The sequence below is a fragment of the Adiantum capillus-veneris genome, chromosome 24, assembly GCF_014529385.1.
Source record: "Adiantum capillus-veneris isolate H3 chromosome 24, ASM1452938v2, whole genome shotgun sequence".
Taxonomy (NCBI): domain Eukaryota; kingdom Viridiplantae; phylum Streptophyta; class Polypodiopsida; order Polypodiales; family Pteridaceae; genus Adiantum; species Adiantum capillus-veneris.
Window position 1 is genome coordinate 76,206,444 of NC_140954.1, and position 17,609 is coordinate 76,224,052.

The window sequence follows — 17,609 nt, forward strand, 5'->3', positions numbered from 1 at the left end:
AGAGAGAGAGAGAGAGAGAGAGAGAGAGAGAGAGAGAGAGAGAGAGAGAGACGGAGCTCGGTACTTGCTGATGGTCGTTGGAAAATCATCATATCTCTCGTGAGCTATTCAACTAAGTAGTTGGATCTCTACAAGGAATAAGTGTAGACAATAAATATTTTTTTAATCGTTAATTCTGGTTATTGATTTATCAAAAAAAAAATTAGTTGGTGTAGAGTCAGAGCGATCAAACATATGTACACTTTTCAAAATGCAATTGATATTTGATATGTTTTATGCAAGTCAAAATAAAGATGCTCATTTAGGCCACTCAACAAATGAGCATCTTTATTTTTGAAAAGTTGTATAGTGGCAATATATGCAATAATGATCGTAGTAAAAGTTACGAATATATTTTTTGCAACTATTATCATGCCGATTGTTGATAAGCCATTACTACGTGCATTCTCGCTGCTATTCCCGCTAACGCTAACTTTTCTCTTTCTATTTTCCTTTGTTAAACCGTGGCAGTGCTGGTCATTTTGGACTTGGGTCTGTGGACATAAATAATAAGGTGAAATGTGCACATTGCACATTATTATTTGAAAACATAATAAAGTAAAAAGAAAATAAAATAAAAATATATAGTATATTATTCATTATGCATACATAATACATACATAGGTTGGGTTCACAAGAGCCAGTAGTAGCAGAAACCTCATACTCTTTCTTCCATCTCTCCCTTCGTTCACAAGGGATGGAGGTAGCTCCATAAAATTTATTTAGCAAGATTTTCATGTCTAATGAGTTGTTTATGAAGGGATTCTTCACAAACCAAATTATTTAAAACAAGTGAAAGGGTCACAACGGCTTTCAAAAACAATAAGAAAGTGATAAAACTGTTGCAAACCATGATAAACGGAAGGAAAACCGATGAAATATGTGAGAAAGTCGTCCAAAAATTTTGCAAATCTAAAAAAAATTTGCTAGTATTTCCGATTTTCTTCTTTGCAAGAAGAAAACTTGATCAACAGCCGCTTAATAAAAGAGATTTTCTCAAACATTAACACTGACTGGAATCAAGCTATAAAATGCAAGAAGTGTAAAGCCATGTGAAGTTGTGAAATGAAACGTGAAATAAAAGGAACTAATTAATATGTGTGTGCGTGTGTGTGTGTGTGTAGAATTTATTAGAATTATGCAAGGTGAAGCTTCACTTTAGCATTCTAAAACAATAGAATGCCAAAAAAAAACATATATGTGTGTGTGTGTGTAAAATTTACTAAAATTATCCAAGGTTAAGCTTCACTTTAGCATTTAAAACAATAGAATGCAAGAAAAGTAAAGACATGTCGCATGTGAAATGAAAGGTAAGCCTCCATCATGCACTAAAATCAATGAAAGTCTCCCTAACCCAGCACAACACTAAGGGTTTATTTTAGAAAGCCAAAAAATTGAATCAATACTTCATATCATGATCAAACTCTTATGAATATTATTTAATTATTTGTTCTCTAAATCCTTTTTCCAAATGCCAAAAAGCTAATGTAGCTTTAAAAAATAGCATTTGAAAGGGCATGATTTCTCTCTCTTCAAGACTTTTAAGACTCTCTTGAGAAACACATGTCAAATAATTAAAATTGAAGGACCTTCACCCACTTGGATACTAAGTCCTTTTAGCATGCCAAAAACAAAAGAAGTGCACAAGCATCCCCAAAAGTACTAAAATCCCCCTATCTCTATCCCCAAAAAAAGATGAAATCTAACACCACACACACATCCATGCAAAAGAAAATTTAAAAAAAAAACATTATACTATAGTAAAGAATCCCTTGCCTCGAGCAAAAGAAAGATAACACAAGGTGAGGAATCACGAGGGCCTGCCAATGGAAGGATTTGTGAAAATGTTGTCAGGAAGGAGGAAGAGGGGGCATTGGAATGTGTTTTTGGAGTGCTGTCTCGTGAGGGTAGGCTAAGGCGGTGATGCAGACGATTGCAGAACTCGCACGAGTCACAGTCACTACTGCAGGCTGCTCAACAGAACACGAGCTGGCGATGGGACCTCACCAGCGTTCATGGAAATTTCTTCTCAACTTAATATCGTGCCGGTTTCTATTTCAAAAATGCCGGTTGAGGAAAAGAGAAAAGAGAGGAATTATGCCCAGAAGTCAAGAAGAATAGTGTGGATTTTGAAAATCCAAAAAGGCAACCTACTTTTAAAACATTTCCTCGACAAAATCTTGAGCTACCCTTTCTGTCTTTTCGATAGTCTCCAGCGTTTTGGAAAAATGTGCCGCAGCTCAATATCGTGCCTTTCGAATTTTGGAAATGCCGTTTGAGTGTAAGGGGAAAAGGAGAAATTCCGGCTTTTCGGTAGTCTCCAGCATTCAGGGAAAATGTGCCTCATCTCAATATTGTGCCATTTCGAATTTCGGAAATGCCGTTTGAGTGCAAGGGGAAAAGGAAATATTCCAGCCTAAAATAGAGAAAAATAATTAAAAATCCAAAAAACTACTCGTAATTTTCTAAAATTTCCTCTTGGCAAACTCAAGGAAACGAATTTTTCTTGTTTGGAAAAATGATTTTTCTCGAACAGTGATAGTCTCTGTCTCTTTCTCTCATGTAGGTGTGCAGGATGCTCTCTCTCTCTCTCTCTCTCTCTCTCTCTCTCTCTCTCTCTCTCTCTCTCTCTCTCTCTGTGTGTGTGTGTGTGTGTGTGTGTGTGTTTGAGGCAATCGAGGGTTTGCAGGAGGAAGGTAAGGGGGAAGTTAAGGTACATAGCCAGTGGGAAAAAGTAATAGTCTCTCTCTCTTTCTCTCATGTAGGTGCTCACTATGATCTCTCTCTCTCTCTCTCTCTCTCTCTCTCTCTCTCTCTGAGGCAATCGAGGGTTTGCAGGAGGAAGGTAAGGAGGAAGGTACACAACCAGTATAAGGAAGGTAAGGTACACCGTACACGTTACTACACAGTCTCTCTCTCTCTCTCTCTCTCTCTCTCTCTCTCTCTCTCTCTGGAAATTGAGGATCTGCAAGAGTATGGCTACATTTAGTGAAGTGCAAGAGCCTCAAGACAACGTCTGGAAAGGTTGCACAAAACCGAGATGATGGAACTCCTGAGCACACGTCAAGCTTGCACATGCTAATGCAAGCAGGTTTGACTTCCTTACACGTGAAAAACAAGGTGAGGGATGGTGTGTATGCTTAGGTGATGAGTTCTGACAAGCCCCAGCCCCGTCCTCCGCGTTCCGACTCGCGACTCCAATCTCCCATCATCAGCTCACGTGGCGTGCTTACTCTCTTTAGCTGCAACTGCAGACAATCGCACGCCTTCTCACCTCAAAAAGTACTGGCTGTCCACATGGACGCCATCTGTGAAAGTACACCTTAGCTAGCTGAACACCGAGGCCTTTCCTTAGCAGGCCAAAAAATGGAGAGAAAATTTTTTGATAGTGAGAGAATTTTTTTTTGTAGAGAGAGTGTTGAGGCAAAGATGTACTAAGAGAAAAACAATCGAAAGATTCTTGGGCAAGTACCTCCCCTCTCTCTCTCTCTCCCGCTTCTCCCTCCTCCCCCCCGCCCCTCTCTCTCTATCACACATTAACATTTCCCTTGTGCTCCTTTGTTCCCAACAGTTTTCTTTCTATGGTGCTACACCTCTGGCTTTTTAGAGTTAGGCTCACATTTGAAATTTTATTGACTTTCTAAAAGAAGCCTTAGAGGAGAGTTGAGTTAGGCATACTTGTTTATAGTAATGATCGAGACTTACCTTAAATGTTATTTTGATTTTAAAATATTATATGGATCGTGACATGTCTTGAATTTTCTTGCATTCTATTGTTGGCCTGTGGAAGGCCATAGGGTTCATTGTGCAAGGTTGTTGCAACACCGATGCCGTTGGATTCTTTGGCTAGATTAGCACCACATGGCAAAGGTCTTTGTAAAATACTTTGTTGTCCCTTCAATTGTTTCCTTACACCTTCTTTGAGAGACAAGTGTCCCTAAGGGATTCAAAAGTCTTGTGAATAAAATGCTAAACTTTAAGATAGAATCTATCCTCCAAGGCAGCATTTACTTTGTTTGCATGCTTGAAAATGACTTTAGAGATCAAAACATTAAGCAAAATATCCATAGGAGTTTGATCTTCGAATGCAGTCTTCGAGAAAGTCTTTTTGTCTAAGCGGCAAGTTTCCTCCTTATACAAATACAAACTGGAAATACTAGTATTCGAACTATTTTCTAGTATATTTTATTGGGTTTTTCTCCCTTGACCATCCTTTGCAATCGACTAATTTCGATTTACAATCGTCTTAAGCTTAAGCTCAGACACACCTTTCTCAAACACTGAGGTATTGATAAACAACTCTCTCATTTGAAAATTTTTATTAAAAAATCACTTCACTAAATTGTTTAATTATTTTTTATACTTATTTGAAAGCAATAAAATATTCTTTTGTTTTGATTGTTAATGTGTCTTTTTATTTTACTTCTTTTTTTAATTTTGTTTCAAAATACTGATGTGCAATGTGCACCATTTACCTTATTATTAGGGGCCCTTCATAATATATAAGTCATTTGTCAGTAGCGTACCGACTAGAAGAAAATAAAAAAATGATTTAATTAAGACTTACCTTAAATGTTATTTAAATTTTATAATATTAAATGGATCTTTTTATTTCACCTTTCATTTTGCATCCTCACATGGCTTGACTTCTCCCGCATTCTATTCTTTTAGAATGCTAAAGTGAAGCTTCCCTTACATAATTCTAGTAAATTCTATACATACATACATAAATACACACACACACACACACATATATATACATATATACATACATATATATATATATATATATATATATATATATATATATATATATATATATATATATATATATATATATATATATATATATATATATATATATATATATATATATATATATTTATATTTGCTAGTATTTTTTATTTGCTTCTTTGTGAAGAGGACACTCGATCGGTTAATAAAAGAGACATTCATGAACATTGCTTCATCTTATATAATTCTAGTTAATCTCAACCTAATATTTTATCACTTTCTTGTTGTTTTAGAAAGCCATCGTGACCCTTTCACTTGTTATTTCACCTTTCATTTCACAATCTCACATGGCTTGACTTTTCTTGCATTGTATAGCTTAATTCCAGTAAGTGTTCGGGGAAGTCTCCCTTATTAAGCAACCGCCGGCCCAATTTCCTCCTTGAAAAGAAGAAAACCAGAAGCACTAGCAAAAAATTTAAAGTTTGCAGGATTTTTGAACTATTTTCTCACATATTTCATCGATTTTTCTTCCCTTTACCATGGTTTGCAACTGGCTAGTCTTGATTTTCAATTGGCTCAAGACTAAGCTAAGGAAATCCTTTCTTGAACAACCTAATGATTTTATCACTTTCTTAATGTTTTAGAAAGCTACCGTGGCTAGTCTTGATTTTCAATTGGCTCAAGGCTAAGCTAAGGAAATCCTTTCTTGAACAACCTAATGATTTTATCACTTTCTTAATGTTTTAGAAAGCTACCGTGACCCTTTCACGTGTTATTTTTATTATTGATTGGACCTACCTTTTCATGTGAATAATTGAAATCCTTTTGCACCTATTTGTCAATTGATGAGTCTTTTCATTTCACAGCTTTAGATGAACTTTCTTCCTTTTATTTTTTTAGAATGCAGACGTGTACCTTCACCTTGTTTCCAACAAGTCTTCTTTTGAAGAGAGAAAATGCATGTGCACTTGTCAGTGCTTGTATGTTTAATCTTCTCTCTCAAGGGGAGTTCACAACTCTTCCAGAAACCATCTCTACCTTTAAAGACTTTTTCACACATGCAAATATATGGCTAGCCATCTTGAGACCTCACCTTCCCTTTGCTTCAATATAAATAATCTCTCCCAATGATGTGAAACTCACATGGGAGAGACCCTTTGTGAGGCCAAGAGTGGGGCCAAGACACACATGCAGTATGGGGGTCTATATATAGCTATGAGCACTCTCTTTCCGTGCCAATCACCTCTCCTCATAAAACTTGCATTCGTGAAGTAAGATTGGGAAGGAGGGGAGGGTGGTGGCCTTGCATGAAGCATGCATGGATTCTCTCTCTCTCTCTCTCTCTCTCTCTCTCTCTCTCTCTCTCTCTCTCTCTCATCGAAGCTTCAATGGTGAGCAGTCCCTCGTGGGAATGAACCCCTGCCCACAATTAAGGTGGATATTTGACTTGCATGAAATCACACGGTTTCTCTGTGGATACCAAGGGGCTTATACGGTACATATAGCTGCTTTAAGTATCAGAATTCATGGATATGAACCAAATTCCATTAAGATTGGAAAATTACATTGAACATCTCTCTCATGCAAGCGCATTGGTTTTCAAATTTTGAGACAGCTGGCCACAGATGGGCGACAAGGTTAGATAAACTTAAGCTCTTCATGTTTTCCAAAACGATACAACCACTAGGGAATAACCCCTTTTTTGATATGAAGAGGTTTTGTCCCTTTCACACTACAAATCTTGACTACTTCCTGAAAAAAATACAAACACTCAACTAAAAATATGAAACTACTCCCATTTTGGGTTTAACCCTTTAAATTGGAAAGATCTCCTACTTTGCAAAGCAGAGTACTCTGAAGGCCATAATGAGCAGCAAGGCTTCTACCCCGTGCCAAGGTATTGCTCATTGACTTAGGATCAAATGGCAGACACGATGGGGGCATTGACAATTTTAGAATATAAGCTCACATTTTTATGCATGGCAAGATCAAATTGTGATGTATCCATGCTAGTACAGCTTGTGCAAGGCACTTACGATATCGACTCAAACTATTGAGGTCCTCATTGTAGCGAAGGGCTTATCAATCTTTATCTTGTGCTTGCATGCATGGTGTGCCAATAAGGTGGAATTAATTCCACTTAGTTATTGTTTACACTTCCGCTCTCACACTAGCTACTCTATTAGGAACATCATTATCCATCTAACGATCACAGTGGATTCCACTCAATGTGACTTTCATGCTTCTTTAAGACAAGGTAAGATCTTGTTTTTTCCAATTACTTTTATTGCTGATTCTTTCATTGACGTTGTTGCAGGGGTTAGCCGTAGTTGTAACCTTCTACTCATCAATAATAATTGAGGTTGGTATATTTGCTTGTGTTTGTTGCGTATGATTGCAGCGGCGGGTATCTATAACATTAGTCATATGCACAAGGTGCATGCAATACAAATGATTGATTTTCATTTGTATTAGGTAGGCATGGTCTCATTATCAAGCAACTAACTCATGGGATGTCATGGATATGCCAGAAAGGTAATTTCTTGTTTTAAAAACCAGAGAATATCCAATATGGCTACCTTATTTTTTGTTTGGAAACTTTTTCTCTTCTTTCGATGGGAAAATATAATGGTTTTGAAGATCTAGTTGTTAATAATATTTAACTTGAGAGGATCTACTGCTTAGTCTATAGCACTATTTATGTCTATAGGAGTGATATTTTCATGGGATATGACCTAGCTACTAATGCCAAATCACTCCATAAGTGTTGATGGTCACTGATTGGCCTCTTCACACTTGTACTTTCATGGTAAGAAGTTCTCAGCTGCCAAGGGGTAGTGGTTAAGTTCACTTTACCAAGTTGCTTACGATCACTATTGGTAGCACGGTAGCGTATGTTGGTCTCAATTAACTGATTAATTAAGAAATTTCTTTGCAAAATCTAACCAAGTGATTAGGATTCACAAAATCTAGCTAAGGGGTTTGGCTTGCCAAGGCAACACCCAGGGTTATCAGTTAAATATTCATTTATCTTCACTAATCTCTACTTTTAGTGTTTAATAGGTCAAAGGAGTATAGGGCCTTTTGAGGCTAGAATTTTGGTATGTACGTTTGAGATTTGAAAATTGCCCTGGACCTCCGTGTAAGTATAGGGTACTTTTTCACCTCATAGTAAGCATGTAATTTGGTTTTATTTCCTTTATCAATATGCTTTGATTGAGCTTTACAAGTGGGATGCATATGTTGGAATGCTTTCATCCACTTTGCTCTTCAGACAGATAACAAGGTCATGTAGGAGCCAAGAACTTTAGGAAAGTAGTGTACCAGGTACCATTTTTGCAACCTGTTACTTTCTCTGTGAACTATTCATTATGATACAATCGAGGGTTCACACTCGATTGAAATGGTTATAGGTCTACGTGGTAGGGTCTCCTTTGGTATATGTTGTAGGTCACAAGGTATGCAACATGGTCTAGGAACTCAAGGAGTTTGGTTTAGCCAATGTGGAGTAAGGTTTATGAGGGACCCTCTCACTCATGTCGCTGAGTGTTTGCAATTAGCTCCACACGCAAGGTATTTCTTGACATCATTATATAAGACATATTCCACATGGGGAGAATATAAGTCTTTGGGACTGACACTTATGCCTGTTTCCTAATTGTGTCATAGCAGAGTCCATAGGTGTTGGTCAAATCTTTTAATTAGACCATTTTGAGCATGTAGTATCAAGAATGATTTCAATGGCCTACAATTATCAGATACCTGGTAAGATTTGTTAAGGTTACAAATACTATTATATAACATAAACGGATGGTTGTTTACACATATAGCAAGGCTATGTCATGTTAATGAAAATGTTTCACGTTTTGTACCTAGATGTGATTTATTTTTTACATTCCATTATGGTCCAAATGTTTTAGCAAGGCTTTCAAGTAATTGCAATGGGAAGTATATAGTTTATTTTCATAGAGCTATTTACACATTATATGCCCTCCTCTTCCATGTGTTCTATAAGCCCTCCTCTTCCATGTGTTCTATGAGCCATAAGCATTGGCAACTATAGTCATGAAAATGCAAGTTCAAATACATTTTTTCTAAATGCAAGTGCACTAGGTGTTTTATTCCCTCCCCTTTTACATGTTCTATGAGCATAACATCCACCATAAGCATTGGCAACTACAGTCATAAAAATGCATGTTCGGATACGGTTTTGCTAGAGACATACACGCTATGTGTTATGGGCCCTAATGTTTAGCAAAGGCATATTTGGAGTGACATGCAAATTCATGAATTCGATAGCTTAATAAGCTTTTCATACCACAAGTGCAGTACCTCTGTGGGATTTATTGCAGGTCTACCACCCACAATACGAGGTGATCGCTTGGTATGGATGCCTAAACTTGTAAGGTTATTTTAATCAAATCCACTCTTTAACCAAGTTGATTGTTCACAATTTGTATAGATTATATGAATTACACCGTAATTTTGTTAGTGATAGTGAACTTATATTCATTTCTGAAAGATTATCTGTAAATGTTGGGGAACACATCTCGATACTGCTAATAATCTAGAGACAGATGGGCAGGTTGTAAATCTAGTGCTAGAGGATGTGCTAAGAGTACGTTAGCGAAAAACAATCCAATTGGAAAGATTATCCCTCTAGTCTGTAGTTTTCTTATGATTATGCAACGCATGTTGCGGCTAGGTTTAGTCTCTTCATGTTTATGTCAAGGTTTTAACCTCGATCATCAGTTATGGTGGGGTTGTCTACTGATGAAGAATGACAGCAAGTCAAGGACTTAATCTATGTTGATGAAGTATGTCGACAAGTCACTTTCATAGGAAGTTGAGAAGAGGTATTCTTACATATTCCAACACCTTCAGAAATTCTGGAAACTAGTCATTTATTTAGTAATCTCTTATTTGTGGTAACTAATTTAAAATGCTCAAGTGAGTTATAAATAGAGTCTACACACTATTTTGGATTTAAACCGTTTACAAAAACGTTTGCGAAAAACCAACAATGTAGACAACCAAGATGTTCTGCTTGGCTTCATAGAACCTCCTATTGAATCGTGTATCAATCAAATAGACAATTGAACCTGTGAGAGGTGCCACTGTGGAAAACATTAGTGTTCTTACGAAGATATCACCACTTTTGTTTTTAAAGATGCAAAACGCTTCTCCAAGGGGAAAATAATGTCAAGCCAAGGGTAGGGCCAAGGACCTCTATATAGAATGTTTAGGTGGTGTGGTTGTCCCTAAGTTCTTACACCCTTACTTTAGCACATAAGACCTTTTTTTTTCCACATTATACACAAGCTATGAGTAACAAGGAGTTAGGACTCAAGCACATGTAATTGCAATGGACTTGGGTATGTGCGAACCAAATAGCAGATAGATCTCAAGAAATAAATTTTTTTTTCAACACCTAAAGAAAGAAGAGAGAGAGAGAGAGAGAGAGAGAGAGAGAGAGAGAGAGAGAGAGATGTGCAAAATGAAAAGCCTAATGAATTAGGAAAGCCAAAACAATTTGGACTCTATACACATGCACACATACATATATGTATACATATGTATATATGTGGAAGATTCCTTGTTGAGCTCAAGCGTGTATAAGTCTTTTCTACATTCCATTCTTCTCTTTATCTCCCTTCGTCATTTGTTTTTCCTAGAGTTTCCTTGCATTGCATTTATTTTGTGGGAAGCACTCAAGAGATATAAATATAAATTAATTACATCATATGGATTCAGATATATATTAATTTTGTGTTATTAACATGAAACAACACTCAAAATACTACATGTTACAGAGGAAACTCAAAAACTCAATCTCATTCCATTGCCTGTGCTAACATCCTTAACAAAAACCAAAACCTAGCCCGTTCTCTCCTCAAGAAGATTCTAATCAACGTATGTAGCAAGGGAGCAAGGTTGTGCATCGTTCTCTCTTGATTGGAACCTTCGTCCTGATATAGTCTTCGCAATGATGTAAGTGGCACTTCCTAGAGTAAACAGTACCTTGGGAGGCTGTTAATTGATTTTTTCAAACCAAGGAAAGTCAACACCCTTCATTAAATGGAGCACATTGTCTAGTTGAGGGGCTCTAACTAAGCCCTCTTCATGCACATAAAATGGCGGCAAAATTGAGGGGGGTATCCTAAACAGTCTATCCTTAACCTGACAACACACGAAGCAATGATTTTAACACAATTTGAGATCAAAATTTATAATTAGGTATTCTTCTTTCCCAATCTAGATGGGAGGGGCCAACCTCTCCACACACATAAAAGAGGACCCGCACCCCTTTCGTATTACTGACGAGACTTAAGTCAACTTACAAGGGTATTCAAAAAATCCTAAAATATACAATGCAGAGGGAGAGGAGCTTAAAGGAAATATGAACAAAAAAGAGTGCAAATTTGCTACTAAATCTGCCCAAAGCATTGCATTGGCACTAAGAACTTAGACGAAAGTACAACATAGGAGTGAAGAAAAAACAACAAATCTATGGGGAAATTCACTCACATGACAGGTACCTACTCTCTCTCTTCCTTCTCCCCTCATCCGAATCCTTTTTTTCGAGGGGGGGTTTGTCTTAGCCACCATGTCAGTCTCCAACCGTGACTAAGTTTACCGGAATTCAGTAATTCTATCCCAAAACACATTTCTCATTCTTACATGTCTATTTTTCAATAAATTCAAAGCATTTTCCACCTTTAAAGGCTTTCACAGCAGCTACATCTTTGACAAGCCACTTTAAGACCTCACCTTGCTAATCTTTAGATAGAAACAATCTCCCAAAGACATGAGGCTCTCAAATAAGCAAGACCCACAAGTTAGCAGCAAGTTTACAATTATGGAACTTGAGAGAGAGAGAGAGAGAGGGGGGGGGGGGGGGGGGGGGGGGGGGGGGGGGGGGGGGGGGGGGGGGGGGGGGGGCTCAAGCTACGTATAATTAAAAAAGAGAGTAACCATCCACATGGCCGCAAGGATTACTTTGAAAATCAATCTACGTTCAAAGCACCGTGACAACTTTTGTCAATGAGTGAAGCTTGGACAAAAACATCTTACTAATAATTTAACAACACTTCACACTTCTTGAGAAAATTTACTTGACAACCAACCTAAGATGTCAAATATTCTCTCCAAAAGTTTAATGAGACCAATAATCTCTATTCAATGGTAATTTCCTATGATTTTTCAAACCATGTCTGAGACAAGAATACAAAGAACTTCACAAAAGCTTGTAGTTAGATTATGAGGGAAGAGAGGTGACAAGAATGTTTGTTGCTCCACAGTGTTCAGTGCAAGGGGCCGATCAATATTTTACGCGATCTAAGAGCAACAAAGATGTATGGGTCAAGCAAGTGTAGTTTCATTGAGTATAGGTGCATGAGTACAAATGTCATTAACATGAAATCAACACTGCAAAATGCTACATGTTGAGGAGAGGAATCTCTCAAATACCTTAGGGAGCTTGTTTGGTATCATTCTAATGATGTGTTAACATCCTTGACAAACACAAAAACTGAGCCATTATCCCCTCGAGAAATTCGTAGATCCTCGTCGAGATATGTAGTGAGGAGCCAAGGTTGTGCATTTTCACTTTTAATTGGAAATTTCAATGGGGGTTGTCCCGATATCGTCCTTGCAATGGTGTAAGTGGCACTTTGTAGAGATTGAAAAATCCCCTGAAAGGCTGTTAAGTCGACTTTCTGACCTAGGAAAGTAAAACTCTCCGGCAAATCCAGCACATTGTCTAGTTGAGGGGCTCCAACTATGCCCTCTTCAAACTTTATCTGCAGATAAAATGGTGGCAACAACTGAGAGAGAGAGAGAGAGAGAGAGAGAGAGAGAGAGAGAGAGAGAGAGAGAGAAATATATACATACATACTATATGTGTATATATGTAGAAGAAGAAAAACTAATGGCAATAATCTTTTACCTGTAGCCGCTTGGGACTGCATATCTCAAATCTTGCATTTGCACTTAGGGAGGCTGTGCCTAGTGCCCCAATAAAGGCAACCGAGTTCACCATAAGAGACTCACTTGCTTTGATGGATTGTGAAATCTCTCCCACTTTGATGAATGGTAGACTCCCGGCTGCCAGCAAAGGAAAGAACTCCGACAAAGAAGTGTACCTACAATTTTGGCCAGCAAAAGCAAAAATCAGCTTAGCCGTGCTAGGCATAATTTGTAATTTTTCAGCAACCACCAAGTCGCAACCATACAATGCATCAAAGCAACTGCAACTTAATAGACGAAACCTTCAAACCTTATCCATTCACAATTTCTATAACAAAACAGACTTGTTTTTGTTAACAAAATCACTCCTACCCTCTTATGGAGAGAAAAATTAAGCGCAAATCGACATAATACTGGAGGAGTACCTCTTGAACACATGCAAAATCCTTATAACAACATCCATGACTGTATTAAAAAATAAACGCCATTGATGTTGCTTTGCCGGAAAATCAATAACTAGGAGCCTGTACTTTCCAATTGCCAGTCTTAAAGATGAATACAAAGGGATGCATTGGAGATGGAGGCCATTTCTGCATTATTGTTTTCATCAAAACCACAATTGGTCCACTAGGTGCCATTCACTGAAGACAATGATTACAACGAAGATAGATGGCTTAAATGCAAAGTTGCGTATGTTGACAACTGTCATAAAAGCCGATGAATTATAGTTATCTGCGACCATTCCTCTAACAAATTTACAATGAACATGATGTGTCTGGTTACCACCCCCCCCCCCCCCCCCCCCCCCCCCCCCCCCCCCCCCCAAAAAAAAAAAAAAAAAAGCCTTCATATTTAGACACACATGCTGTGTATCTACACACAAAACCAAAGAACATGGTAATGGCTCAAGTCTTGAAGCAAAATACCTGAGAACCCATTTTCCATCCAGCAAATCAAGACATTCTAAGGGTTTTGGATTAGGATTATGGGCCTCCAATTGCCCAATTAATTCCATGATTTCGCTTCGAGTCTCCGCATTTGCTTGCAGCCCGCGTTCAGTTGAATGAATTGAGTCCTCAAGGGCCTGCTTGAGCTCCAATGTTCTGTTTGCATCTTCTGCTACAGCAACAGCAATGTTACCTTCGTCTCCTCCAACACCCCCATTACCATACACAGCATGCATACGAAACCTGAGATTTGAAGCTGCCGTCATAGAAAAAGCCAAATGGGAGTACTTCCTCTCCGCATTTCGGAGGTTGGGGTGACTTTTGTGCAGATCTAGCCAGGATAAGTTCATCTCTGTGCGAGGTTTTGGCGTAGATACTTTGGTTGGGAAGCGAGCGCTCAGAGACGAAGAGGTAGCCATGGAAACTCCTGTCTAATCGACCTCTTCTTTCTGACTTTCTTCTTCTTCTTCTCTCGTTCTCCTGATTCTTTCCTGTGGCTACAGAAGCTTTCCAGAAGGGAAGGTTTTTGGGAGACACGAGGCGAGCTTGAGAAGTGGGTTGACACTGGACAGACAAAACCATGTGAGAGCGCGTTGTGAATTATGTAAACATTACAGATTGAGAGAGAGAGAGAGAGAGAGAGAGAGAGAGAGAGTGTTGTGGGTTGTGTGCGCGACGAAAAAGAGGAGCCTAAGTCTAGCTCTAAAATGAGAAATGGGATAACCAATGAGAGAGAACGAGTAATTTATTTAAAGGAGATTAAGAGGAGAATCAAGGTCGATTCTCTTGCAGCTTTGCTAAGTGGAAACTGTCGCCCGTTGTCAGATCAACGTCAGTTCGCCCACCAGAACCTGAGTTCGCGCCGTCAAATAAGCTGGGCGGTCTGCATGCGGTATTGCTTTTAATGCAGGGCGTGGCAATTGTCAGATGCGCAGAGAAGTAAGAGTAGCGCCGTCAAGGTCTCGATTGGAGTGCACAAGGGTATCCTGATTACAACGTGCAGAGGAGAGAGAACGGAGCGTATGGCAACACTCAAAGGAGAGAGAAGGGGAGCCGACATGCAGATGCGAACGCAAGATTTGTTTTTTTTAAAATTATACGTCGGGCCCCATGGAGCAACGTCACCTAGGCGCTGAAGTGGTTACAAGAGGATTGATAGGGTGTTTACTAGGTTGGTGGGGGTTCGAATCTGAATAACCCTTTTGTAAGGGTAGTGGCACATTCACTTGAGAGGAGAGAGAAGTAATCTCAGAGAGCATCTTAGGAAGTAATGAATAAAATAAAAGTGGAACCATTTACGAGATGAAGGTGCATTGGGGGGTAACCAATCGTATTAAATCAAAAAATAGCCTCATTATGTTTAGAAGGCAAAAGGAAGGGTGAACCTGGGTGATAGAGGAAGTGTGACAGAGAAGATTGGGCTGTGTGTGTGTGTGCGCGTGCGCATGTGCGTGCGTGGATAGTTTCCTACGACCTCAAAATTCTCTTCTTCTTCTTCTCCTTCTCTTCGTCTGCAGGTTGGAGTAGTCGTCTTGGGCAAAGCATGGAGGGACGGAAGGAGGAGGGAGCAAAGAGCCTGCTCTCTCTCTCTCTCTCTCTCTCTCTCTTTGACACAGACGTGTTGGAGAAGCGTCGAACGCAAATCGCGAGCTTTAGGCAGCTATCAAAAGCGTACGTCTCAACAAACCTTTTTTTTTTATGAGCATGGCATTGGTCTTTTTTAATACATATGACGTCGAGAGAGGAGCAGCTCCGCCTATATGTTGGAGTGGTTACAGGGTATGGCCTTATCTTAACTTAGGGGTGGTAGTTCGAATCTGCTCTTTCTTTTGTAATCAAGTCTTAAAGAGAAGTGAGTGGCATGGTTGGGGTAGGAATCTAGAGGAATCGTTGGATAAATTGAATAAAACCAACGGGCTGCCAGTAGTATGAGAGAGAGCGAGAGAGAAGAGAAGAAGAGAAGTTTTTCACTTTGTAAGAACAATCCCAAGAGACCTAATCGACAAGTGTTATACCATGTATATATAGAGAGAGAGAGAGAGAGAGAGAGTCCGCGTGTGAGAGAGAGCCAGTTCTCATGGGAGTTGGGTTGCACACTTGTGCGCAACCAGCAACCAGCTTTGTTTAGTTCCCGTGAGGCGGAGCCAGTATCGCGCAAGAGCTGAAAAAGCTAATAATTTATTAGATTTTATCCATATTAAGGCAGCAAAAAGTAAACGTCATGTTAAATTCTCTGTCGTTTTCTATAGTTTCCAACTCGCTCCACCTCTAGAGGTGGAGCAGGTATGGCAACTTGTTGCCAACCAATTTCCAAATGGTTTTTGAAAACCCTCTACTTGAGTAGGAAATGTTCACAACTGGTTGGCAACCAATTAGTTGCAAACCAAGCTTCCGCTTGAACTCACTCAGAGAGACACTGGGGTGAGTATATAATGAAAACAATAGAATCCATATTTTGCTCGAGGAAAGTAGAAGCTTTGAACTTGCACTACTAGTCCTTTCAAAATACAACTAGTCCTTGCAAAATACAAGGGTTTAAGCTATCATTCCGCTGGAAAAGTGATCTCCTTTTTTCTAGCCCTCTCATCCCCAATCAAATGCATGCCACTTTTTCCTTCAAAGGTGTTAACCCATTACCCTTGAAATCCTCCCTTGGGTGGGACCCTATGCCATACATCAACCAAACCTTGCCCCTATTCAGTCCTAAGGTCCTTTGGAGGCCAAATTTGACCACGAGGGAGGGTACCAATTTCATTTTGATGCGAATCCACAGAGATTCCTAGTGGTTTGAATAGGAAAAGTGAAATGGGTGCTTGTATCAGACAAATGACGTGACACAGACATAAACGAGAATGTGTAGGGCACCATGTGTGAAAAGAGAGCAAGGGCAGGTGGTGCGCAAACCCAAGCAGGGAAGCTCGCAAGCTACCGATGCAAGATTCCTTATTTTTAAGCAGCATGTTGCAAGAAGGGCAGACACAAGCTCGTGGTGCAATGGTCAGTGTGAAAGGTCTAATATGATCTCACAGGTTATGGGTTCGATTTGGTTGGAGGCTCTGGTTGGAGCGTTCAATCAATGCAGCTTTGGGCGAAATCTGTGGAGATTCCACCTCCTAGAGGTGGAGTAGAGCAATCAGGTGCACTGCTAGAATTTCCATATACATGTATGTATGTTTCATTTTGAGGTTTGGATTACTGAATAAATAGATCTTTGAAAATGTAATTGGTACACGTATGTTTGGTCAATGTTGAAAAATTTGGGAGTAGAGGAATCTCTTGGAGATGCTTGGGTTTATCTCTTTTTCTCTCTCTATGCATGTGTGTGTGTGTGTGTGTTCGCATCCACGATTCTCTCTCTCTCTCTCTCTCTCTCTCTCTCTCTCTCTCCCCCACCCCCCAAAAAGTAGTGTTTTGGACGAGATGGAGAACCGAGTCTCTGTCGCTCATGCACGCAATTGCCAACTGTAAGCCTTCTTACAGCCCCCCAATTGTTTGAGTTGTAGCCTTGCACGTAGTCTACCACATGCACAGTTGTTGGAGGCCGAAGTACTTGCATGAGTTTCTGAGGTGGGGCCGGCCGGGGGGGGGTAATGTGACACAGTAAAGGAGGTGGCCATAGTAGTAGTTGAATGGATGTGGGGCGAGTTGGGGAAGGCAAGAGCTCTCTCTCTCTCTCTCTCCCCCCCCCACAAAGTTGAACTGCGGAGGGTTGGGGGAAGGCAAAGAAGGAGAGAGAGCGCCAACTTGTAGGACAATAGGCAGAGGTAACGCTCGAGGCCAAACAATTGTCGGGGTGCAAACATGGAGAAAGAAAGGAAGGGGGATAATGAATTTTGTAAAAGTCATCCGCTGTGTAATTGTAGTTAAAAAGTGTGATTCCTTGATACATAGCAGAAGGAAAAATGGCATCTAGATTTCTAA

The 17,609-nt window shown here is 39.5% G+C and overlaps 1 protein-coding gene across 1 annotated transcript; it reads right to left on the reverse strand.

Moving 5' to 3' along the window:
• Window positions 1–12,129: 12,129 nt before the first annotated feature.
• Window positions 12,130–14,626, reverse strand: LOC147426610 (putative plastid-lipid-associated protein 2, chloroplastic). The gene is made up of 3 exons (XM_086498968.1): window positions 13,668–14,626; window positions 12,722–12,917; window positions 12,130–12,575 (listed from the first exon to the last, which is right to left on the reverse strand). The coding sequence occupies exons 1-3, from the start codon at window positions 14,105–14,107 to the stop codon at window positions 12,264–12,266; spliced, it is 948 nt and encodes a 315-aa protein (XP_086355094.1). The 5' UTR covers window positions 14,108–14,626; the 3' UTR covers window positions 12,130–12,263.
• Between the last annotated feature and the right edge of the window lie 2,983 nt (window positions 14,627–17,609).